This window comes from Canis lupus, assembly GCF_048164855.1.
Source record: "Canis lupus baileyi chromosome 5 unlocalized genomic scaffold, mCanLup2.hap1 SUPER_5_unloc_3, whole genome shotgun sequence".
NCBI classification, from domain to species: Eukaryota; Metazoa; Chordata; class Mammalia; order Carnivora; family Canidae; genus Canis; species Canis lupus.
Window position 1 is genome coordinate 8,211 of NW_027326410.1, and position 27,694 is coordinate 35,904.

The 27,694-nt window shown below is 37.6% G+C and overlaps 1 protein-coding gene across 2 annotated transcripts in view; it reads right to left on the bottom strand.

Annotated features, from left to right (window-relative positions):
* Positions 1–3,434: 3,434 nt before the first annotated feature.
* Positions 3,435–27,694, bottom strand: part of LOC140629414 (homeobox protein Mohawk-like) — a 69,943-nt gene continuing 45,683 nt past the window's right edge. The window contains exon 6 of one of the 2 annotated variants that reach the window (XM_072818888.1): positions 3,435–3,614. In XM_072818888.1, coding sequence (XP_072674989.1) covers positions 3,520–3,614 — 95 coding nt within the window. In that variant the 3' untranslated portion in view covers positions 3,435–3,519. Of the gene's footprint in view, positions 3,615–16,788; positions 18,167–27,694 lie in introns of those variants that run through there. The other variant, XM_072818890.1, reaches the window with a different exon arrangement.

A 27,694-nucleotide genomic window follows, 5' to 3' on the forward strand; every position in this document is an offset into this window, starting at 1 on the left:
TCTCCAAGTAGTTTTTTTTCAGCCTTGTTATCTCCTTTTTACTTAGAGTCTACACCAGGAGACAAATCTGTATCACATTCTTGCACAACTCCTTCCACATCCTCTGCCTCTGGACTGAATCCCACATCTGCACCTCCAACATCTGCGTCAGCAATCCCTGTTTCTCCTGTTCCACAGTCACCGATACCTCCATTACTTCAGGACCCCAACCTTCTCAGACAGCTGCTTCCTGCTTTGCAAGCCACACTGCAACTTAATAATTCTAATGTGGACATATCCAAAATAAATGAAGGTAAATTGGTAACAGTTTTATTATTATTATTTGCTTCGTGTCGTTAGTAAATTCCCCAATTTAGGAGTGGTCTTTTGTTTCATTTTGAAATTCACATTTGAGCGTCATTCTTTGAAATTCATATCGTAACCTCATGGTTGTTGAAAGCCTTTGGTATTGTAATTGAGTTAGTAGTACTTGGATTTTTCCTGTATATTTTTCTTTTTTTTTTCTCTCTGTATATTTTTCAAGACTTGCTGTGTACGGTATTTACCGGAGATAAAGCTATTCTGTCTGCTTAATGTGTATAATAAATCTCTTTTTTTTAATTAAAATTAAATTTTTTTAATTTCTAAAAACTGATATAAAAACACTTAAATTCTAGCATATTGTTAATTCCAACTTTGCTTTTCAGTATGCTGTTTAGCTAGCAACATCAAAGAAGTCTGAATAAAAGTGGATATAGTTTTAATTGACAAGCTATTCAAATTCAAACAGTCTTAAGAGCATTTTAAAATTTTCTGTTTAGAATAGTCCATTTCAGTATGTGTACATTGTTACATAATATATTTAACAGTAGTGCTAAATGGTTAAGTTCTTCCTTTATCTTAAAAATGGAGCTATTTCACGCTAGTTGGTCAATAATTTTGTTCTTACTGTACTTTCTTGCATTTTGATTTTATTCTCTTAAGATAACTGTGCCATTCTATTTGATAGGTACATGTTTTACTAGGGAAAGTAGGACTTTAAGCAGTTTGAAGAGATGATAGCATAAGAAAATGTCAATAATAAAGGATCTTGTGCTTTGAAAATAAATGATGTTCCTAAATTACCTAGCTTCTTTTATTTAATGTCTGTTCTTTAAAAGATTGTTGGAGTGGGTATTAATGTAGGGTTTTATTTTATTTTATTTTTAAAGATTTTATTTATTTACTCATGAGAGAGAAAGAGAGGCAAAGACACAGGCAGATGGAGAAGCAGGCTCCATGCAGGGAGCCTGACATGGGACTCGATCCCGGGTCTCCAGGATCATGCCCTGGGCTGAAGGCAGGCACTAAACCGCTGAGCCACCTGGGCTGCCCTAATGTAGGGTTTTAATGGTCACCTTGTTTAGTAAAGCATTCACATGAAATAACTACCCTTTATCTTTTTAATTTCAGGTAACCTACAAAAGCCCTTTAGCTATTAATGAATAGATTTCTGGTATAATCAGAATTTCCAGGGAACACTCTTTACTGTTTTTAAAAAGTCTCCGGAGTTTCTTAAATTGAACACAAATTTTAATGCAAAGGAAAACTACTGTTTTCCTTTACAAAAAAAAACCATTAAATTTCTTCTACCTCTGATCATTTCCTATCTCTGGACCCATTTTATTACCATCTTACAGATTTTTATTTTGAGAGTTCTAGTTTGAAACACTGCAGTTTCTTTGGGGTTTTTTTAGTTTTCAAGTTGTTACTAATACCATACTGTGCCACTATGTTTTTATTTTAATTTAAGATATGTGTTTAGTTCTTACAGCAGCTGTGACACAAGCCTCATTGCAGTCTATAATTCATAAGTTTCTTACTGCTGGACCATCTGCTTTCAACATAACTTCTTTGATTTCTCAAGCTGCTCAGCTCTCTACACAAGGTATTCATTTTCTTAGGTATTGTGAGAATTGTATATTAATTTGGAGCAGGGGGTTCATGGTAAAACTTTTTGGTTTCTGAAGAGACTAGCTATAACAATTTGATGTTTGTTTTACAGGATCCTGTAATTTGTTTTTAATTTTATTTATTTATTTATTTGAGAGAATGTACATGAGGGCGGGGAGAAACAGACTTTCTGCTGAGCAGGGAGCCCAATGTGGGGCTCAATCCTGGGACCCTGAGACCATGACCTGAGCAGAAGGCAGATGCCCAATCTATTGAGCCACTCAAACACCCCTGATGTTTGATGATTTTTTTTCTAACACTAGTATATACAGTATTTTTTTTTCCAGATGAGGCAAACATTGACATTTATCTTCCAGTATTGCCATTAAATCTGTAATACATATTTAATTCAGACTTTAAGTTGTCAATGTACTCTAAAGCTGAGTGTAAACTGATATAAAGCTGAGTGTAAACTGATAGGTCCTCAATTTTTATGAAACATTGAATATATTTTAAGTGTTGGTTTGGTTCACATTTGATGTTTAATGATTTTTGACTGACCACAGGATACAGAAATGCTCAAGTCCTGTCTTAAATTACCTATTTCTCTTCTCCATGAAACATCCAATGGAAAGAGGCATATATAGGAACAAAGAAGAAATGAATTGGTCACTTTGACTTGTCCCCCTGCCTCAATTCTGAAAACTAATAAACTGAGCAGAAACACTTATTCTGAAATTGAAATATAATAGTGCAAAGACTTAACTCTCTGGTTATCCTCATGAGGCAGGAGATAAAGGGGTATAACCAGGCCTAAATATAGAATAAGAAAGAACAAATAAGAATGGTGAGGATGCCTTCCATGTGAGAATAGTTCAGGCTTACCTTCTTGCTTCAGCCTAAAAAAACAGGTTGGAGGAGGCATACATTGGATGTGCTTCTCTAATTCACAGCTCGTTTTTAGTCCGTGACTCCAGTGAGTATTTCAGATTCTGACTTTAAACAGTTAAGTGTTCTGTCTGGTGTTCAGGGGGCATGTAGAGGGATGGAAAGACCTCTACATATATATTACGGAAGTTTTGGTTTATTTGGAATTAATTAATTGCTTTACTTTTTCACAGCTCAGCCATCTAATCAGTCTCCAATGTCTTTAACTTCTGATGCATCATCCCCAAGATCGTATGTGTCTCCAAGAATAAGCATACCTCAGACTAACACAGTCCCTATCAAACCTTTGATTAGTACTCCTCCTGTTTCATCACAGCCAAAGGTATGTTGCTTTTGAGGGAAATTTGGAAAAGAAAGCACGAAAGCACTCACTTCTGGAAAAACAAGTTTAATGTTTTAGACTCTCTATTGTAGGAAAAGCCCTCTTTGAGAACGTGTAGTAGTGGTGGAGTGAATGATGGGTCAGCTTAGATGCAGGTTAGTCTCAGTAAATTGAGGACTCTAGAGGGAGTTGCATCTATGCTACTTTTAAACATTTTTTTAATTAAAAAATTATATTTATTTATTTACAGAGAGGGCATGGGGGGGGAGGGCAGAGGGAGAAGCAGACCCCTTGCTGAGCTGGGAGCTCACTGGCGGCTTGATCCTAGTACCGGGAAGTCAGACACATAACTGACTGAGCCACCTAGGCACCCCCATCATATGTGTTACTTTTATACGCTGATTGTTTTCTCTTACTGGCTGAGATTTGTGACCTGGAGGAAGAGTGGGATAAAGAAGGATAAAATAATTGTCTTAATATTTGTAGAGTTTTTTAACTTTTTAAAAGATATAACCTGTTTTCCAGTGGCTTTCCTCCCATACTTTTATTTTAGAAATGAATCCATTTCTGTGCTAAGAGCTTAATAGTATTATATTTAACTTCACATCATGAGAATCAACTACTATTTGCTTCATTTAATAGATAAGAGAATTAAGCCTTCAGTTAAATCCAGTTTTTGTGGTGGAATCAGAATTTAAGGCCTAGGTCTTTCTGAACACAGAATCCATTTTACTAAGCTTATACTACCTGTGTTTCTCCAAGCAAAAGTTTGCATGAATGGCTCCTCAGAGACAGTTAGAAAATTGCTGGTCTCTTCTTATTGGAATATAAACCAGACCTTAACAACACTGCCTTCAGATTTTATACTATATCATTTGAGTCTTGCCCAAATTTTTTTTTTTTAAGATTTTATTTATTCGTGAGAGACACAGAGAAAGGCAGAAACACAGGCAGAGGGACAAGCAGGCTCCATGCAGGGAGCCCGATGTGGGACTTGATCCCAGTACTCTGGGATCACACCCTAGGTGGAAGGCAGACGCTTACCTGCTGAGCTACCCAGGTATCCCTTACCCAAAATTTCTTAAGCAAATCTTAGTCATACTCATTCTTTGCTTTGTAGTCCTATTACCAGCAAAACATTAAAAGATTTGGAAGTTGGTATATGCACAAATTGCAGTTTTTTTTCTTAATGGTAAATTTAAGAAATTCTTTTTAGTTAAAAAGTAGGCTATTTCAATCCTTCATGCTGAAGATTTTTTTTTTTAAGAAGGAACTTTTTTTTTTTAAGAATTTATTTATTTATTCATGAGAGACACAGAGAGAGAGAGAGAGAGAGAGGCAGGCAGAGAGAGAAGCAGGATCCATGTAGGGAGCCCGACGTGGGACTCGATCCTGGGACTCCAGAACCAGGCCCTGGGCCAAAGGCAGGTGCCAAACTGCTGAGCCACCCAGGAATCCCCTGAAGATTTTTTTTTTTTAAGATTTTATTTTATTTTATTTTATTTTAATTTTTTATTTATTTATGATAGTCACACAGAGAGAGAGGCAGAGACGTAGGCAGAGGGAGAAGCAGGCTCCATGCACCAGGAGCCCGACGTGGGATTCGATCCGGGGTCTCCAGGATCACGCCCTGGGCCAAAGGCAGGCGCTAAACCACTGCGCCACCCAGGGATCCCTAAGATTTTATTTTTAAGCAGTCTCTACGCTTATCGTGGGGCTCGAACTCACAACCCTGAGATCCAAGAGTTGAATGCTCTACCTACTAAGCCAACCAGGGGTCTTGCCAAAATTTTATATTGAAATAAAGTTAAGGCTTAAAGCTTTAGGCTTTTTCACAGAAGCCTAAAAATAAAAACGTATTGAAAGATAACTTGAAATTGATGCTAGGACAGCTTTTAGGTCTTCCTTAGCTTATCCCTTCCCTATTTAAGTCATTTATCTAAACTCATTTTAGGGTCAGTCTGGATTGATACATTTAACTCAAAATTTAAAAAGAAATTAGTCTATTCTGCAATTTCATACTGTTTGCACTTTGTGAGAGAAGGAAAAAATTGTTTCAACAAAGGAGATCTTCTTAGAGCTTAAAACTCGTCAGGGTGTAGTATCTTAGGAGTACAATAAATAATGACTAAAAGTGATTGTAAAGTTTTACAATCAGTTATAAGATTAGCATTTCAAATCCCTTATGTATATGGGCATCAAATTTTTTTTTTAATTTTATTTATGATAGTCATACAGAGAGAGAGAGAGAGAGGCAGAGACATAGGCAGAGGGAGAAGCAGGCTCCATGCACCGGGAGCCTGACGCGGGATTCGATCCCGGGTCTCCAGGATCACGCCCTGGGCCAAAGGCAGGCGCCAAACCGCTGCGCCACCCAGGGATCCCCATCAAATTTTTTTTTAAGTGGGAATTCAGTATTAAGTAGACCTTATAAAAATGCTTATAAAAATGATTTTTATGTAGCCAGGCTATCCAGATTTGTTTGGGGGAATATTAAAAAAAAAAAAAAAAAGGAAGAAAGAAGAAAAAAACAAAACTATTATTGGAGGATGTGACTTAATCACAAATGGCTGTCTGCCTTCGTGCCTTAATTCGGGGCTTGTGTTTAAAAGTACTTGTTTTCTTTTTCTGTGGCATGTAAGTATGTGTAGTGTACATATCCTCACTGACAATCATGGTCCTCTTGTTCCACCTCTGTAGGGTAACATGTCTTTGAAGACCACTCCAGTGTTGACTCATTCACTGGTAGACCAATCTATACGCTCTGCATATGTGGTTTAAATTTGAGCAGCTGTATTTGTATGATATAGTAACATTAATTTTTACTGATATAAAAATAACTGAATCAGAGGAGCTATCTTAGTGTATTAGAAAGAAAACTGGGCTCAACATTAGAGAACTAGTTTGTGTTCTTCTGCTTTACAAAAAGTAATCTTAAAGTCTTCTGGGCCATTTTATGAAGAAATTCTATGTTAGTCTCAAAATGAACGTGGCTCTTCTAACTGTGAACTTTGGGAAATTAATCTGACTGCAATTCTTGAAGTCTCTAGATTTTTCAGAGTTTAAGACTATCCAACTAGATTTGGAGGGGTGTGTGGATTTGGGGACCTGGATGACCATGATTTACACAATTAAATATGTCTATATCACTAATAATTATGAAACAATTAGGGGACAGCTCATGTTATCTTAAAAATTACTAAAGAATAGAAATAAGAGACTTCACATTGATAGTACTTTTGGTTTTATGTACTTTCCATGGTATTTATGTATATAATAGAAGCCTGTCTCACCAGATTTTGACATTTCAGGTTAGTACTCCAGTAGTTAAGCAAGGACCGGTTTCACAATCGGCCACACAGCAGCCTGTAACTGCTGACAAACAGCAAGGTCATGAACCTGTCTCTCCTCGAAGTCTTCAGCGCTCAAAGTAAGTTCATGTGTGTTGAAACATTTTTTCATTAATGTTGCATGCTGCATTGTTTGAATATTATAAAAATATATGTATAATAGAACTTGATCTTGTAAGAATCCATGGTTAGCCTAAGTTTTATGTATTATAAGATTTACAAAGGCAAATCTTACTCCAAGTAGGTTGTTGTCTCTAGTAATGAAGCCAGCTTATTTTTTGAAGAAAGTCATTCTTCAGATTTTACTTAATAGAATATGATAGGAGTAACAATATGTCATACTTGTACAAAGAGGGCACCTGATTTTATAATACTTGTTGGAAATGACATCATTTTTTAACCTCCTCATAGCAGTTTTAGATATGAGTGTATTGCTGAATCCAAAAATGGGAAATACTATTTCTCAACTGGTATGTGTCAGGTTTTCCTAAGAGCTTCAATTTTGACCCCTGTGTGGAGTGCTTGTCAGATAGGGCTGTATTGTGTTACATGTTTCTTTGTTAATTAACAAATACAACTTTAAATGATTTTCATTTGATTGATTTTCCTATTTTGATTTCTTGCTATGAGGTAGCAAAATAATTCAACTATTGTTTTTATTGTTGTTTTCTAAACAAGCATTTCAGAACTTTTACATCCAAATGAGAGTTGTTCCCTTCAAAATAATCACCTTGGGAAGCTGTCTACTTACTCCAGCAATGTTGCCATTGCTCAGAACATTTTTGGGAAATACTTCTTTTAAATTGTCTTTAGAGGCTGCAGTATTATTTTAAATATCCTCAGTGATGAAAACTCTTCATCCTTTGGGAGATTTAGTTTTTGGAAATAACTGAAATTCATTCAGAGCCAAGTCTGGTGAAGCAGGTAGGAAATCAACTTGGGTGATTAAAGTTTTGGTTCTTACCACCATATCCCCAAACCCTAGCCAAACCATACAGTTTTAAAAGAAGATAACTTATCTCAGAGTGTTATTTTGGGTCTTATTTTGCCACTAAACTCATTTGTTGCTGTCCAATAAAATGCCTGTATTTTGCTTCACATTATCTACCCTCTGATTCAGTATTTTGTTCTGACACTAAACAAAGGCAATAGATTTTTTCCCCCTCTTTATCTACATGTACTTAAGATGCAATACTCAGTTGTGCCTTATATCTACAACTGTTAAAATATGACCATTTCTTAGTTACATTCTGAGTAGTGTTTCTGGTATACAAAATCACAGGTTCTGCTGTCAAATTTGAAGAGCACTATTAGTTTAAATTTAACTGACATTACTGTTCTTAGAAGGGCCCTTTTTCCTCCCAAAAGTGTGTTTAAGGAGTACATGATATATAACTACACTTTGGATTTTAAATTCTATGTATTTGATGTTAAAATAACAGATTTTTCTTAGGAATTTGGATATCTTTAATTTAATAGAAGATATTGACAATTTTTAGGTATCTCCTTTTAAAAATATACTATACATTCAATTCTTTTTTCTCTTCCAGTAGCCAGAGAAGTCCATCGCCTGGTCCAAATCATACTTCTAGTAGTAATGCATCAAACGCAACAGTTGTACCACAGAATTCATCTGCCCGACCTACATGTTCATTAACACCTACGCTAGCAGCACACTTCAATGAAAATCTCATAAAACATGTTCAAGGATGGCCTGCAGATCATGCAGAGAAGCAAGTATGTTACATGATTCATAGCAGATGTTTTACCTTTGGATGAATGACAAAATATAATTTCTTCTAGAAAATCTAATCTAGATCACTGAATTTAAGCTACATTTAAAGTAATGTCTAATTAGATTGTCTATAGTCAGTGCATTAAATTAAATATTTGGTAAGCACTTATTTTAGGGCATTTATGAGATAACTTTTTATGGTTTCACATAAAATATTTTAATATACTCAGCATTTAGCACTGTGCTGAGTGCTTTATTTTCTCCACTTCTCAAAACTGTTAAGCAGTGCAGATGAGTTCTCCCATTTTACCATTGAAGACCCTTAAGACCATATAAATTATATACCAAAGTCACCCAGTTAGAATAGTTATGAGGCTTAAAGCCAGGATGCTACTCAGCCAGCTGCTCTGATAGTTTTAGAACTTGTTCATACTATTACTCTTCTATCTCTCCACTAGACTAGCAAGTAGAAGTTAGAAAACAGTTTTGCTTTGGAATGAGGGACCTTTGGACATTCCAATTAACTGCCATTGGCTTCTCCCTTTTAGCAGCTTACTGACTGTCTGAAATTTTCTCTAAGTTCACAGAGGTAATATTGCATATCTTATGACATCAGAATACAGTGAAGTCCCTTTTAACATTGTTACACCTGAACTTTACTCTGGCTGACTCAGCATCTTATTAACCACGAATCATGAGCTCTTCTATCCTTAGTGCTATGCAATACTAAAATTGGAAATACTATATCCTCCAGAAGTTGAAGGGGGAAATCTTGGAAAAATACCTTCTTTCCACCATTAGACAGTTTTTTAAAGAAAATCCTTTTTCTCCTTTAGATTCACTATCATTTTTGTGGATTTAAAGGCGGATTGTTCTGTAATCTTGGTACAAAGTTGTCAGAAATTTAATGTTTTGGGGTTTTTGTTTTTTTTTTTGTACGTGATTGTGGCATGTATGTGATCTTTATTTCTTTAATTATAGGCATCAAGATTGCGAGAAGAAGCCCATAATATGGGAAGTGTTCACATGTCAGAAATTTGTACTGAATTAAAAAATTTAAGATCTTTAGTCCGAGTATGTGAAATTCAAGCAACTTTGTGAGAGCAAAGGTAAGTTTTTCACTGACAAAGTTTTTGTCTTAGTATATCTTAAATCAGACTGAAGAATATAAATCAAATTTCATTTCTGAAATTTAAAGTTCTCTTTGATAGAACGTGTTCCATAACACTGTAACTGCATTTTTAAAAAACGATTGATTTAAGAGAGAGAGTGAGTGAGGTGGGTGGGGGGGAGCAGAGGCAGAGAATCTTTAAGCAGACTCCCTACTAAATGTGGAGCCTGATAACACGTCTTGATCTCTAGACCCATAATAAGATCATGACCTGAGCCAAAACAAAGAGTTGAACTCTCAACCAACTGAGCCACCCAGGTGCCCCACACTATGATTACACTTTGTAATTTAATAATAATCCTGGTGAATGGTAATGGCATCTAGATTTTAGTTCTCTAACCCATGGTAGATGCTTCATTAGACTTTTGTCTTCTAACTCTGTAAAGTACAATAGTATTTAAATAGTGAAATGTTATAACACTGTTAACATATAATGTTAACTAAATGTTAACAACAACTGTTAACACAGTTGACAGCAACTAATTATAAAGGGTCTCCTCTTCAATTGAGGGTAGTATTTGGTTGCTGGCCATACTTGTTTCAGTTGAAATTTCAAATCACTGTAAACATTGTCTTTGGATATTTCCAAGATCCCTTGGAAATTTAATTGTCTAGCAAGTATATCTGTTTCTGAGGTGTTTTCACTTAAACTCTTCTTGTCTCTCAGTTTTTAATCTAGTATCCTACTCAAGCAAGGATATCTACATCCAAGTAAATAGGACAGATATTTTTTACATGTGTCTTATAAAATCAAGGACAAATTTTTAAGGGCCTCTCACATCCTATCTTTATAAGTCACTGGGTCACAAGTAGAGTTAGTCTTAACATGAATCTACAAATATTTAGTAAATACCAAGTTGGCATTTATAGTAAAAATTGAAAACTGTTTTTGTCTAATCCTTTATTAAATTCTCTGGAGTTGTATTTTGAATATCAACTGGGATTTGTTTATGATTGCTCTGAAAGTACTTCAAACATACATAAAACTTGACTACATTTTGGCTTAATAAGACAGGTGATTTGACTTTTAGGAAATTATTTGCTGCCCCAACTATTGACAACAGTATACACTGATTACCAAGCTATAAATACTATATAATTATGCCTATTTCACTGGTACAGGCAGTAAATATCATACTCCATAGAAAAGAAGGGTCAGAAGTTCATGGAAGGTTTATGAAGTTCATGGAAACCTAGTTAGCCGTGGAGTTTATTTTATTTTTTGTTTTAAATATGCTTGTTAATTGGAATTTGACTCAGCTTTCTTTATGAGCCTATGTTTATATTGAGAATTTGTTCTTCAAAATGATTAGCCTCTTGCACCTAGTTTATTCTAGGCTTATTCTGTTGTGGCCTAGAAAACATATTTGGCTCAGGTTGTGATCCCGTGGTACTGGGATCAAGTCCCACATCAGGCTCCCTGCAGGGAACCTACTTCTCCCTCTGCCTATGTCTCTGCTTCTGTATGTCTCATGAATAAAGAAATAAAATAAAATATGTGTCTCATATTTAATATGTGCTGCCTTTTGTGTGTATCTGTGGTGATACAGTAAATGACATTTTAAAAAATCAGTCTTTATAGTCAAATTAATTGAGAAATTGTTAGAAAACCAGGAGACATTCTAACTTTTGTCATCCTAGTGTTTCATGCATTCACTGGTCATTTTGTCTTAACTCTAGACTAACACATTTATTTATTTTTAAATATTTATTTATTTGAGATGGGGAGGGGCAGAGGGAGAGAGAATTTAGAGCAGACTCCCTGCTGAGCACAGAGCCTGCCATGGGGTTTGATCTCAGGACCGGACCTTAAGATCATGACCTGAGCCAAAAGCAAGAGTTGGGACACCCAACTGACTCAGCCACTCAGGTGCCCCTAGACCAATCCATTTTTAATTTCTTAGTTTTAACTGTAGTTATTCATTTTATCTTTTTTTAAACATTTTTAAAAGATTTTTTATTTATTTAAAAAAATTATTTATTCATGAGAGAGAGCAGCAGAGACAAAGGCAGAGGGAGAAGCAGACTCCATGCAGGGAGCCTGACGTGGGACTCGATCCCGGTCTCCAGGATCAGGCCCTGGGCTGAAGGCAGAGTTAAACTGCTGAGTTAAAACTAGACCTGCCCTACGACCAGCAATTGCACTGTTGGGGATTTACCCCAAAGATACAGATGCAGTGAAACGCCGGGACACCTGCACCCCGATGTTTCTAGCAGCAATGTCCACAATAGCCAAACTGTGGAAGGAGCCTCGGTGTCCATCGAAAGATGAATGGATAAAGAAGATGTGGTCTATGTATGGAATATTACTCAGCCATTAGAAACGACAAATATCCACCTTTTGCTTCGACGTGGATGGAATTGGAGGGTATTATGCTGAGTGAAATAAGTCAATCAGAGAAGGACAAACATTATATGGTGTCTCATTCATTTGGGGAATATAAAAATAGTGAAAAGGAATGAAGGGGAAAGAAGAGAAAATGAATGGGGAAATATCAGAGAGGGTGATAGAACATGAGAGACTCCTAACTCTGGGAAATGAACAAGGGGTGGTGGAATGGGAGGTGGGCGGGAGTTGGGGTGACTGGGTGACGGGCACTGAGGGGGGCACGTGATGGGATGAGCACTGGGTGTTATGCTGTGTGTTGGCAAATTGAACTCCAATAAAAAGAAATTTTTTTAATTTTTTAAAAAATTAAATAAATAATATAAAAATCATGTACTATGTATTTCCCTAAATTAAAGTGGAGTGAGTCAGAGCTCCAGGCGCTTGACAACTGCATCCCCTCACACTGTGTCAGTTTTGGGGCCATCATTGGAGACAGCCATGGTTCAGTGTGTTTCTGATCGCAGAGGTCCATGAGTCCCCAGGACACCAGATCAATTTTTGGAATTATTTACATACTTAGAACAATTGAGATAAAGAATAAGACTCTGGTGAACCAGGCAGATGGAAAACCTCTCTGAAGGTGACAAAAAGCCAACAGCTCTAAATCTACAGGAGCTTACCCCAAATGGACACAGCGATTCCCTGGGGCTCCCTGCTCCTACCTCCACAGTCTCTATCTTTATCTCCCCCATACTAGATCCAGGCGGGGTCACACACATATACATAAAGATTGGTTGGTTCCACAGTGACTCTACACTTCTTTCCTTTGAAGAATAGCATATGCTGCATGTCTCTAATAAGAAAGTAATACAGGTTCACTGCAGAATCTGGGAAAAAGTATAAGAGAGAAAGTAAAGGAAATTTAGGGAAAACTAATATAACATTTGGTTCTATGGCTTTCCAAACAGGTTTATATGTTTTTTAAAATGGGGTCATGCTGTACGTTTGCTTTTTCACTAAATTTCTACGTTTGCCTTACACCTTGTTAATAAATGATAATAATCTGCCATTTGGTCTTCCCTGATGTGAAAATGCTTTTTGCCTGTGAAATATAAACAGATTGAAAGAATTCAAAATCCAGCTTCATCCAGTTTAAACTTGAATATTGAGAGACTCAAATGTTATGAGAAGGGGTTATCTTTAGAATAATAATTACTAACTAACATTCATTGGATGCTTATTCTTATGTTAGGCATGATGCCAGGAACTCTAAAATGTTATCTGGTTAGATGCTTACAATAACCCTGTAAAATAGAATCATGGCCCTTATTTTCAAATGACACAGTAGCATAGAGGGGTCCAGAAACTCGCAAAGGACTCAGTTTGGCATTGGGGGTGGTGAGTCTTAGTGCCATGTCAGCCAAACTAAAGGTCATGTTTTTAACTACTGCATTCAATTATTCAAGTGGTCTCTATCGATAAAGTCATTTCTATACACTAACAATGAGACTGAAGAAAAAGAAATTAAGGAGTCAATCCCATTTACAATTGCACCCAAAAGCATAAGATACCTAGGAAAAAACCTAACCAAAGAGGTAAAGGATCTATACCATAAAAACTATAGAACACTTCTGAAAGAAATAGAGGAAGACACAAAGAGATGGAAAAATATTCCATGCTCATGGATTGGCAGAATTAATATTGTGAAAATGTCAATGTTACCCAGGGCAATTTACACGTTTAATGCAATCCCTATCAAAATACCATGGACTTTCTTCAGAGAGTTAGAGCAAATTATTTTAAATTTGTGTGGAATCAGAAAAGACCCCGAATAGCCAGGGGAATTTTAAAAAAGAAAACCATATCGGGGGCATCACAATGCCAGATTTCAGGTTGTACTACAAAGCTGTGGTCATCAAGACAGTGTGGTACTGGCACAAAAACAGACACATAGATCAATGGAACAGAATAGAGAATCCAGAAGTGGACCCTCAACTTTATGGTCAACTAATATTCGATAAAGGAGGAAAGACTATCCACTGGAAGAAAGACAGTCTCTTCAATAAATGGTGCCAGGAAAATTGGACATCCACATGCAGAAGAATGAAACTAGACCACTCTCTTGCACCAGACACAAAGATAAACTCAAAATGGGTGAAAGATCTAAATGTGAGACAAGATTCCATAAAAATCCTAGAGGAGAACACAGGCAACACCCCTTTTGAAGTCGGCCACAGTAACTTCTTGCAAGATACACCCACAAAGGCAAAAGAAACAAAAGCAAAAATGAACTATTGGGACTTTATCAAGATAGGAAGCTTCTGCACAGCAAAGGATACAGTCAACAAAACTCAAAGACAACCTACAGAATGGTAGAAGATATTTGCAAATGACGTATCAGATAAAGGGCTAGTTTCCAAGATCTATAAAGAACTTATTAAACTCAACACCAAAGAAACGAACAATCCAATCATGAAATGGGCAAAAGACATGAACAGAAATCTCACAGAGGAAGACACAGACATGGCCAACACGCACATGAGAAAATGTTCCGCATCACTTGCCATCAGGGAAATACAAATCAAAACCACAATGAGATACCACCTCACACCAGTGAGAATGGGGAAAATTAACAAGGCAGGAAACCACAAAGGTTCGAGAGGATGTGGAGAAAGGGGAACCCTCTTACACTGTGGGTAGGAATGTGAACTGGTGCAGCCACTCTGGAAAACTGTGTGGAGGTTCCTCAAAGGGTTAAAAATAGACCTGCCCTACGACCCAGCAATTGCACTGTTGGGGATTTACCCCAAAGATACAGATGCAATGAAATGCCAGGACACCTGCACCCCGATGTTTCTAGCAGCAATGTCCACAATAGCCAAACTGTGGAAGGAGCCTCGGTGTCCATCGAAAGATGAATGGATAAAGAAGATGTGGTCTATGTATACAATGGAATATTACTCAGCCATTAGAAATGACAAATACCCACCATTTGCTTCAACGTGGATGGAACTGGAGGGTATTATGCTGAGTGAAGTAAGTCAATCAGAGAAGGACAAACATTATATGTTCTCATTCATTTGGGGAATATAAATAATAGTGAAAGGGAATATAAGGGAAGGGAGAAGAAGTGTGTGGGAGATGTCAGAAAGGGAGACAGAACATAAAGACTCCTAACTCTGGGAAACGAACTAGGGGTGGTGGAAGGGGAGGAGGGCGGGGGATGGGGGTGAATGGGTGATGGGCACTGAGGGGGGCACTTGACGGGATGAGCACTGGGTGTTATTTTGTATGTTGGCAAATTGAACACCAATAAAAAATACATTTATTATAAAAAAAATAAAGTCACTTTTGGAGACCATGACAAGGACAAGGCTTAACATGCTGTTTACTAGAAACCCTACTGAATGACAACCTATTAATCTATTAAGAATCTTTTTTTTTCTTTTTGTTAGTATTTTAGACCACAGAGATGCAAAGAGACTTTGTTTCCAGCTTATGATTTAATCTGTAAAGTAAAAAAGTCTATCCAAATCACAGAATAGGGACTCTAAGCTCTCTTGAGCTCTCTCCCATGCTTTAATTAGATTGACATTTTAATAGATGTGATATCCTTCTAATCACTCTTCTATTGCCCAGAGTGAATTACTGCTAAATAACTCCTAGACAGCTGTGGCTACATCACTTTTAGAAGAAATTTTTGTGGTTAGCCTCTCTTTGGGGTAGTCAGAGCTTCTGAATGAGTAATGATAAATCATTCTAAGTGATGTTTGCCTCAGCAGGAAGGAAAAAAATACCCAACAACCTGCAACACGTATCTGTTGATGACTGAACTGCTTCTTCCAGATCCACTATGACCAGAAGTGAGTTCTACTTCAAAACGTTAGCATGACAGGAAGAGATTGCAATTGAGCTTGGCGAGTATCAAGGACACTGCTTGCAGAAGAGTTATTGAAGACTGAGTTTCGACAGCCTTGAGACGAGGGAGTTGTGCAAGCTTTCTGAATAGTGAGAATTATAAAATGAAACCCACCTCATCTTCATGGATAGAGTTACAATTTTTTCCCTTTTGCAATATGCTAGCTAAATTATTTATCCTGAGGCCTTAAAGAATGAGTGGCTTCCAAAGTCATTTCAGAGTTTGAAGAAAAATCTTTTCCAAAAATTAAGCCAGTGTTTCCTCCAGCCATGACTTCCACCATCTGGCCATAGATTCTTTTCCTTCCTGCTACCTCTCATGTGGGCTGGCCCCTCACCATGGCTAATGATGCCCAGATGTCCTGGATCCACAGGGTCCCCACCTTCAGCTGCCTGTCAATGCATCATCTCCTCTAACTCCTGCCAGGAAATAAAAATTAGAAACCACATTCCTCTCTTCTGGACCAATAGCAAAGAGCTCCCTGGTCAGGGTAGGGTAAGTTGACATCTCAAAGCTTTCAGGGTAGGTTATATTTCCATTAAGAACAACAGAATATCTTTATTTTTCCAGCAGTACCCATGAAGGCACAGACCCCAGCAGTCTGTGTGCAAACCTGTGAAACTGTTGCTTGGCTCCTTATCAGTTAGGGAGTCTAGCCTTGATGGCTTTCCTTGCTATGCAGAGCATAAGAACTTGAGACTAATGGCTCCTTGTTAATTCCAAGTGGTACCTTTGTTATTGTAAAATGCACAGGTATTCTGACGCATCAATCTAGGCTGGAGGACTAAAGGTGAAGGAAGTGGGACTTATAATTTGAAAGGAACTTTTCAAATAAGCAGAGTACCACCCATCTGTCATGCCTTAACTTCACTTTCAATCTTTTTCACTAAATATTCTTGATGCTAAATTGTTCTGCGTAATCCCAATCTACCAAGATTGCTCCTCTGTGATCTCAAAGGTTCCACCTTTCCAAAGTCTAAGACTTTCACTTTGAAACTTCACTTTGAAAATGAGAATGCTGTCTATGGGGAGGAAATTGTTGGTGAGTGACCAGAAAGGGGGTTTGGAAATGTTAAATATTCTCATTTCTGTCTTTAGTTCATTGTTATTAACTACAAGGCTGGTCTAGTGTGAGGCGCAGAGACAGTTTAGTGCAGTGGTTGGAGCCCAGACCCTGGAACCAGACAGCAGGAGTTGGACTCTTGCTCTACTACTTACTATCTCAGCTGGCCAGCCGCTTGACTTCCTTGTGCTTCAGCTTTCTCACCTATAATGGGTCTAATAGCACAAGACTCATAAACTTCTTTTGAGGACCATATGATTGAATATTTTCTAAAACAGAAGAGAGCTTGAGCACTTACACCAAGCACTATATAAATCCTCATAAAATTAAAAAAAATTAACCTCCTCTCACTTTACTTTTTACATCTAGAATATGGGGTTGAATGTAGTCACCCGTAAAAGAGTATTGTTCAGAGATTTAATAAGAAAACCATTATGTAAGAACAAAATATTTTAACTCTGGGCAAAGTCCATCAGCTCAGATTAATGGATTAAGTGTGCAGAATCTATCATCGTCAAGGACAAAATGATGCTACTTTGTGCCAAACTATCACAACATGCCAAGACCAAGAGGACTGGAGCCACATGAAAGAAGAGCTGCAAACTTGAAGTGTCTAATGGATGTCGTTACTTCATTTTCGCAAGGGGAATATTGGAGATGTTACCCAAAATGTTTCATCCATGAAAGCTACGTTTCCAGCCAAAGTCTCAGAAAATGACTTCCTAACTATGCATGAATAACTCCCTGTGTGTTGCAAGGAGCATTAATTGTTTATAAAAGCACTCCATTTACATTCCAGTTGGGCTACTAGTTTTGAAAACTGGATGGACTTACCAATTCTTAGCTAACCCTTAATTCTGGCCCAAAGTTGACATTGATATTCATCCTCTAAGTTCTTCAGTAGCACAAGAACTCTTTTTCCCGAGATCAATGATATAGCTGCCACACTGCAGTTCTAGAAGGTTGACTTGTCAAATGAATGTGTAGCTGCATAGTGTTAGGTTGTGAAGTATTAATAGGTCTATCTTCAATAAAAAGAAATGGAAAAATATGCATTTGTAATGATCTAGAAACTGGCTGGAGAGTCTGGCTCCATCCATGTATTTCCTTTTTCTTTTTTTTTTCCATCTATGTATTTTCAAGCTCTTCAGTATCTCTGAGAAACCATCAAAAAGTATTTTTCCTTTGATATATGAACTGTAGTGTATCTTTGAATTGGCTCACATTTTTGCCATGCTTTTCAAATTCCTCAAATTACCATCTCCAGAAATGGCACTAGAGACTAGGAGACCTTGCTGTTAAACCTGTCTGACTGCATTAACAGCAGAAATGACACAATAAAAGAGATGACGTTCACAAACTTCTTGGATCTTTCCGAGGAGTAGCAAATGACAGCTTCTCTACTCACAGTTCATCTGCTGTATTTATTAATAGAAAAGAAACATATTTTAGACACAAGATGAACAGGATTACTAGTCCTTCTACTTTTCAAATACATTTCAACGTTAATACATTTAAAATGTTAAAACTGTACTTGGCATGTCAGTGTTCTATGTTCACACATTTCTACATTTAAAGGTTCTGCGATTTTCTGCTTTTCATTTCAGAAACAGTCATTTAAAGTCTAAAGTGGAGTAGGGATGGGCTTTGAAATGAAGATTGGGAAGATTTTTGCTGATGGTATTGAAGGGCATGAGAATTTTAAGAAGGAACTAGGCATAAAAGGAAGATAAAATCCTTCTGGTGCCTTGGCTGTGGCTAGAGGTTCAAGAGCACTAGTCTAAAGGTCTTCTGATGTCCCATTTCGATGAAATCCCACCACCACCACGACCACCCCTCCACCTCTGCCATTTAAATCTTGCCAGAGGTATCCACTCTAAATTTCGTCCAGAAATCTACATCCCAACACATTTATTAAATTCCAAAAACATACAGATCCTAATCCACTATTATCACCTAAATTTAGAATACAAGAGATTTATAGGGAAAAAATGGGAAAAATTGCTGCATGGTAATAAGTTGATCTGTTTGAAGGGAAAACAAAAACATTTTATAGATCAAAAAACCATCTTTTTGTATCATAATTTTTTGAAGCACAAGATATGTCCTGGGACCATAGGAAAACAGCCGACTCACCAGGCATGCAGCCTTGGGCAAGCTATGCACACTGCGTCTAAGTGTCTTTCCCTACAGAATGGGGACAGCAGTAACCCTACTTCCCTGGGTGGCTGTGAGGGTTAAATGAGGTAGTGAGTACTGAACTCTTGGAACAATTCCTGGTCCATAGTAAAGGCTATGGCATCATGATTCCTGAAGTGAAGAAGCAATGCTGTCACCCTTCACCAGCCACAGGAGCTGCTCCAAGTTCCACGGAGGTGCTAGCCCTATATGTGCTTTCTGCTATCACACCCTAGCCTCTAACCTGTCTTCTTGAATGCTGTAGAGAGGAGAATAATACACACAGGGAACCTCTCCAAAGGGCAGGCTCCTGGATCCCGTCTCTGAGACTGTGACTCCATAGGTCATAGAGATGCCAGAAATGTGCCTTTGAATGAGTTCCCCAGGTGCTCTAATATATGGCTGCCTGGGGAGAAAAACTGCTGCAGAGCATCACAATATGTGCTGCCGAAGTGAGCACTGCTGCAGAGCATTAGAAGTGGTTGTGTTTGGTGCAGGAATTTCTGGGTTTCACTCAAGTGTAGCAGCAAATGTACAATTTCTTCAGTTTTTCTCAAAAATCATTATGGATTCTTAATGTTCCAACAAAGATCAAATAACAGGGCTGTATTTAACAAACTAAGTTCTTGATTCTATCTTCATGTGAATAGAAGATATAACACTATTGTTGGAAAATATTTTTCAGAAATGGGTGCTCCAGCTTCAGAGATAGTTTTCATTGCCTATTTTTACTGAAATATGAATATAATGCCACTAAAAATGCCTTTTTTGGGGGAGAGATAAAACATTTCACTTTACTTGCATTGTTTTTCCCCAGTTATTACAATTTTTAATATACTATGACATATAATTCAGGGATAGTCATTACAAATACAAACTAGAGAAAAAAGAAACCCAAGATTTTTGCTGTAATATATTACAGAATACTTCAGAATAATCAAATCATCCTCTTTCTTCTAATTGGAACAGTGATGGTAACAATATACTGTTATAAGATCTGTGTTTTCTGTTTTGAAAATAAACATGTTGGCCCAACTGTATATTGCTGTGGTGGTGGGACCTTTTATTTTTGTAACCCTTGTATTTTTTTATCTTTCCTTTGGGAAAATAGGGTGACAGATAGTAATCCACATGGGATGATTAAAAACTAATTATTCAACGTAACATAGATTTTTTTCTTTCTAGGGTAGGATAATATGCTTTTAAAAACTAAAGTAAACTTAGTTTCTGCTGCTCTTAGTAGAATGTTTTATTCACGGCTGCCTCAAAAAGAACAGAGCATTGTTTTATTATACATCAACATAGTGATGAGGTTTTACAAACAGTTTTTGGTCGTTTTTAATGTTATTTTTATAACAGCCCTGAGACATAACTAGAGCTATATGATCTCTAAAGAGGAACAAGGTTAAGGGTACAGAGGGCGCCTGGGTGACTGAGTTGGTTAAGCATCTGCTTTCAGCCCAGATCCTGATCCCAGGGTCCTGGGATCGAGTTCTGTATTAGGCTCCCTGCTCTGTGGGAAGCCTGCTTCTCTCTCTCCTTCTGCCTGCCACTCCCCTTGCTTGTGCTCTCTGTCCAATAAATAAATAAAATCTTAAAAGAAAAAAGGATATAAGGTACAGAACCACTATGCAAAAAGCGGGCTACCACCAAGGCCAAAATCACTGAAATTGAATGCAGTGGAAATGATGTTGAATGTAGCTGTGAAGTAGGATTGAGAGAGTCCTGTCCAGGCCTGTGGGTGGCTTTGCTCTTGAACAAAGGCAAAATGTCAGAGCATCTTCTTGGACCAAAGGACCAAGAACCAAAGTGCAAATGGTGGTCACCTCAAAGCCACCTAATGGTTGATGGGCAGGCTGAGAACAGAGAATGGCCCAGGTGTCTGTGGAAGGGTGAGCTGAGAATGTTCCTTTCCAGAGCATGTAGACCCATCCTGTGCTGAGACCCAACTGCCAATGGCCTACCAAAATTATATATAGTGAATAAAAAGGGTCACTAAAATAATAAAGTTCCATACCACAGCCTTAAGAAATGTAATATTCAGGAAAGGTACTTCTGTGAGCTTCACAAGATATTAAAAATATAGAACTTAATCATGGAAACAAAGAAATGATAAAGAGAAAGCAAGCACCCATATACATCAAAAAACAAAACAAAACACAACACCAGATCTCAATGACCACCAGGGAAGAAGGAGAACAAATATAATATACAGAAAAATTCTTGCAAAGCCATTTCATGAAAATTTAAGTACAAAAGAATGGCACATTTTCATGATTTAAATATATTTAAATGCAAACAGCTGCCATACATATTGTCTTATAAATGTTATGTGCTGTGGTTTGTAAATAAGGCACCTTAAAAATAAAAAGAAAATATTTATTTTATCATTAAATATTATTTAGAGAAAAGAACAATGAAACTAAAACTTTCTCAAGGCTAAAAGTAGTCCTCTGCCATTCCTTATATTTTCTACCTTTTACCATAATTTTGAGACTTTAGAAAGAAATGTAGCATTTTAACAATCAATAACATAAATCAATTTTAAACAAAAGAGAGAAAGGGAGGGAAAGGCAGGGGGCTGTGCAAAAAGAAAAAGAAAGCAAAAGTTACATTTCCAGAACAAACTAGATCCACTTACCCACATTTTTGTTTCTGGTGATGGAATACTCTATATACATTCTCAAAATGATTTAAAAATTAAAATTTCCAATTCTAAATTCTCTTCAGACATCCAGAATTAGATGGTGAATGAGCAACGAGAAACAGTCATTATTGCCTTGAATCAAAATGATATAAAAGAGTCTGGCTTTCCGGTGGTCATCAAGACAGTGTGGTACTGGCACAAAAACAGACACATAGATCAATGGAACAGAATAGAGAATCCAGAAGTGGACCCTCAACTTTATGGTCAACTAATATTCGATAAAGGAGGAAAGACTATCCACTGGAAGAAAGACAGTCTCTTCAATAAATGGTGCCAGGAAAATTGGACATCCACATGCAGAAGAATGAAACTAGACCACTCTCTTGCACCAGACACAAAGATAAACTCAAAATGGGTGAAAGATCTAAATGTGAGACAAGATTCCATAAAAATCCTAGAGGAGAACACAGGCAACACCCCTTTTGAAGTCGGCCACAGTAACTTCTTGCAAGATACACCCACAAAGGCAAAAGAAACAAAAGCAAAAATGAACTATTGGGACTTTATCAAGATAGGAAGCTTCTGCACAGCAAAGGATACAGTCAACAAAACTCAAAGACAACCTACAGAATGGGAGAAGATATTTGCAAATGACGTATCAGATAAAGGGCTAGTTTCCAAGATCTATAAAGAACTTATTAAACTCAACACCAAAGAAACAAACAATCCAATCATGAAATGGGCAAAAGACATGAACAGAAATCTCACAGAGGAAGACACAGACATGGCCAACACGCACATGAGAAAATGCTCTGCATCACTTGCCATCAGGGAAATACAAATCAAAACCGCAATGAGATACCACCTCACACCAGTGAGAATGGGGAAAATTAACAAGGCAGGAAACCACAAAGGTTCGAGAGGATGTGGAGAAAGGGGAACCCTCTTACACTGTTGGTGGGAATGTGAATTGGTGCAGCCACTCTGGAAAACTGTGTGGAGGTTCCTCAAAGGGTTAAAAATAGACCTGCCCTACGACCCAGCAATTGCACTGTTGGGGATTTACCCCAAAGATACAGATGCAATGAAATGCCAGGACACCTGCACCCCGATGTTTCTAGCAGCAATGTCCACAATAGCCAAACTGTGGAAGGAGCCTCGGTGTCCATCGAAAGATGAATGGATAAAGAAGATGTGGTTTATGTATACAATGGAATATTAGCCATTAGAAATGACAAATACCCACCATTTGCTTCAACGTGGATGGAACTGGAGGGTATTATGCTGAGTGAAGTAAGTCAATCAGAGAAGGACAAACATTATATGTTCTCATTCATTTGGGGAATATAAATAATAGTGAAAGGGAATATAAGGGAAGGGAGAAGAAGTGTGTGGGAGATGTCAGAAAGGGAGACAGAACATAAAGACTCCTAACTCTGGGAAATGAACTAGGGGTGGTGGAAGCGGAGGAGGGCGGGGGGTGGGGGTGAATGGGTGACGGGCAATGAGGGGGGCACTTGACGGGATGAGCACTGGGTGTTATTTTGTATGTTGGCAAATTGAACACCAATAAAAAATAAATTTATTATTAAAAAAAGAGTCTGGCTTTCATACATAAGAGTAAACAAACTACATATTTTTGTCATGAAAGTACAAAATAATTGTGTTTTTGGGTGGCTGGGGTGGAGAAGGCTAATGACAGCCAGGAAAACCATACATTCCTTCTAGTATCCCCAAGCTCTTGTAGGTAAGTTAGGTAAGTGGCCTTCTCCCCTTTTTAATAGGATGTGGTAGTTCTAGTCACTTTTCCACACTCAGGCGTTGGAAGCAAGAAGAGGGATTGGTATTCAAGGGAAGACTAGTTTTTTATCAAAAACAAAGAGATGGGTAGGCCTCTGCTCCTAGAAGAGTGCCATAGCACCATTGTTCATGACATTTCCTATTGTTTTGGATGTCTATCTCCTTAGACGCACACCCAGGTAATGCCCAGCATGAATGCACCACTCTTTGTTTTGCATACAGTTTGCACATAGGTGCACAGCCAAGGGAGCTGAAGGCATCTACTGAGCATAGGAGGAGTAACAATCCTTCTCAGGCCACCCAGAAAGGGAGCTGAACACAAGACATTACAAAACACATATGAAGAAGTGAGCCACTGTTTCAGGCCTCAGGGCAGCAGTTAATTACACAGACCTCAGCATAAGATGAGAACAGGAGGTGAGAAGGTGGAGTTGGCAAGTAAGTCTTTTTAGAAAAAGTATTTCTTTTATTTTCCAAACTTGAAGTATCTGGATACATTATCTAGTTGATTTTCAGCCTGCTTTAGGAGGCTTATAAAAACCATTCTATAAAATAATTGTTTATTAGACAACATAACATATTGATTCTTACTCAGACAAGAAGGTGGCCAATAATACTCTCAAAGTGAAATTAGTAAGGAATCTGTATTTGAGTTGACTTATAAGAGTCTGTAGGAGAAGAATAAAGAAACGAAAGATGAGCAGTAATGAAGAGCCCTTGGTAAAAATACATTTAATTATTCATACAACTAATGATTGTAAAAATAAAAATTGGCAGGGCTAGGAAAAGCAGAAAGTGGGCCTAGAAATAGAAAAGAGATTATCTTATACCGAAGAAAAGAGGAAGTAATAGGAGTTGCGTGGGGCAAGTGTTGGAAGCACCTATCAAAAGGTTGCTTTAGAAATGTGAGTCAGAGTTCATGACTAATTGAAGAATTTTTCAAATGGAATTTCAAGCTAATTTTAGAAATATTTGAGGCACAGAGAGAATAACCAATTAGTTGCTCAATTCGCCCAGCTGCTTTTAATGGGATTTGTGCCTTTGTTTTGGTTTATCATGAATTGAGCACACCTGTTCTCTGCTAATAGTACAAACTGTGAAGGATAGACTCACTTAACCACACTTGATTCCCTCAAAAGTAAAGTACACTGGAAAAAGGATAGATTTAGAAGCAGAGAGCTTGGGGTCTGAATCCCAGTTCTGTTGTATATTAGCATGTGGTCTGAGACAAGTTACCTAATCTCTCTAAGCCTCATTTTTTTCATCTGTAAAATAGATACAAAAAAATACTGAACAATGAGGACTATTGTAGAAATTATAAATAAGCACTGTAAGACATAAGGCACCCAGTAATACTTAATACATAGCAGTTATAATTATTCCACAATTGGAAATACTCTGCAGTGGCAGCAACCTTTTGTGAATGTTGAAGATTTATCTTGAAGTGGAGCAGATAAGTAACAGAACAATTTGAAATAGCTTTTGTATTTGAATTATCTAAGCTAGGTCAAGGGCAGCCATGTTACGTCTACGATGCTCAAGTGTAGAGAATTCTCACAGGAGCAAGGTTGCATATTATGAAGGCTTCGGTTTTGCAATGTCTTGGAGACTATCACTTCAGTTGCTTGGTAGCCATAATACTCAACACTTGAGGATGGAATCTTTGGTGAGAGTGAGAATGAGCATACCAAGACAAATTACAGGATTATGTCAGCAACTGGTCTTTTGCTGCTCATTTTGGGGTTGACGCATGTAAGCTATTGGACCAGTGGCTTATATATGTTACCCATGTAATCATATAGGCATGTTGGAGTATTTACTCTTAAATGCTTAGAGAAAGTATTACATGTGAAGACCCTTATTCAAGGTAGACTACAGCACCTAAATTTGAGAAAACAGCTTTGGAAATTCCTAATTCTTATAAGCTACTTCCCTAATATTTATTATTAAGGATTTCCTATGAAGATATAACTAACTAGTATATCTGTCCTTTTCACAAGGAATAAACTAATGACTTACATCATATTTAAAAGGCCTTAACTGTATCACTGCTTCATCTTAACTATACTTGAATCCTTAAATTCTTGATTGACTGGAGCAAGAATATATAGATTATTTCAAATACTCTTGATATTTTACAAAGAGACTGATGATTATTAAAAAGTTCTTCCCACTAATGACCAAATGAACAAAATACTTATTTTTCTTGAAATTTTTTTGCCATCTCTGAATGGTTGACACTTTGATAGAGAATGTACAACTACACTACAGTGAATCTGAAGTTATCCAAGTGAAAACCAAATTATCTTTTTGTACCAAATGTAAAATTATACTTTGTACATATTATTTTATCACCCTAAATCCCCCCTGCCTTTTGGGGGCATAAGTAAGGGCCAGGTTAAGTGAACACAATTCAGGTGATGATAATGTTAACTGAGCATCTTGCAAGTTGTAAGTGTGCAATTTATTTCATTTCCCTTTTGTGTGCACATATCATTTCCTTCATTTATAATATAGAAATTGAGACTCAGAAAAAATGACTGTCAAGTCCAAGGCCAAGTTGTTAGTAAACACTAGGACTAGTACTAGAAGCCACATCTTTTAAGCACAACAGAATTTGCTCTTCTCCAAGTTGTCTTTATTTACTTTTTCATGAGTCCATGGTTCATACAGCAAACATTTACTGAATGCATCTTATATGCCAGGCACTGTGGTAGGCCCTAGAAATACGAATCACCAATGAATCTCATCCCTAAGCAACTCACACTTTGATAAATGAATGACAACAGCTCCTTTTGCCAAGTGCTCTGGGAGCAAGGAGGAGGAGAGAGCAAAGGCAGGGGTAGGAGCTGGTGGTCCTGAAAGGAAAAGATATCCCTGAGCAGCAGATAGAGGCCTTGGGCAGCTGCAGCTGCAAGCAGTCTCCTCTATTCACACTAGCATGCCCAGCCAGTGTTATCATTATCTGAGTACCAAGTCCCAGAAAAGATGGGAAAAGGACAGGCCCGGGGAAAGATGAGCAGGAATTACTCAGGTGAAGAAGATGGGGGAAAAGCATTCCAAGGGAAGGGAATGGCTGCTGTATGAAAGCACGATGTCATGACATTATATGGCTCCTTTGGGAGACTCTATTTGGTGTAGCTGAAACGAATGAGGTGGGCGGCAGGGCAGTAGGGAAGTGAACCAAGAGAGATTAGCAGAGGCCAGGCACTGTGAGGTTTATGGTTTTGGGTGCATCCTGCAAGGTACAGGAAGTGAGTGAAGGGTATTTACCACTGGTATGATCAGATGTGGATCATAGAAAGCTCCCTCTTGCCGTAGTGGAAAACCAGATTGGAGGAGCCAGGTGGGATCATGGCAGGAACCTAAGGCAGAAGTGAAGAGTCCTGGGATTAAGGACGGAACAGTGAGGATGACAAGCCAAGATTTGAGAGATAGGGGGGCAGACTTGTTGAATGTCTAGATAGGTGTAGAGATGGGAGTCAGGAGTTTGAGATGTCCCTTAAATTTCTGACTGGGATGAATGGATGGACAGTGATGATATCCTCTGAATTTAGGAAGAAAGGGAGAAAAGGAAATGTCCCTTTAGAGGAGGAGGGACATAATGAGTGATTCTGACATGCTGAGTGTATGAGGTGCTTTGAGGACTTACAAGTGTGGATGCTGGGTTGATGCCATCCTTAACATAGAACACTGTGTTTCTGGATGACTTACAGAAATTTTTTGATATTTTCTACTCAAAGCATTTATTTTAACATGGAAATTCATCAGCATATAGGAAAAGCAGCTATACAAATAAATAAGGATGAGTCTTATATGAATCTAACTACAGAATAATATTTTAGCACATAGATCTAAACATTTTCCCATTTGTTAATATTTTTCAACACGTGATTTAAAAAGTCTAAGATACCAAAGTCTTAAAAGATAAATTATTTAAAAATCTTTATTAGTCACACACCCTTAAAACATTTGCATTTGCTCTGAGAGGGAAATATACACCCAAAGGGTGAAGGAGAAAAAAATAGTTTCCTTAAGTGAAGGAATGGGAAGAACAGAAGATCTATCTGGCCACTTGCCAGAGAATATTGAAAAGCTGGACATTTCAAGACAAATCTCCACTAATCCATCTTTTACCAAAGTTCTCACTTAAAGTCCACTTTTTGACATGAAATATTTAATAGGAACTTATTTTAGCCACAAAGTGCCCTTAAAAAAATGTAATACTGGGCTCCTTACTCGGCTAAAAGAAGAAGGTATGAGAAGAAACTTGCATTTAAAAAAAGGAAAAAAGGGACTTGAGGAAAGCCTTGACCAGTTA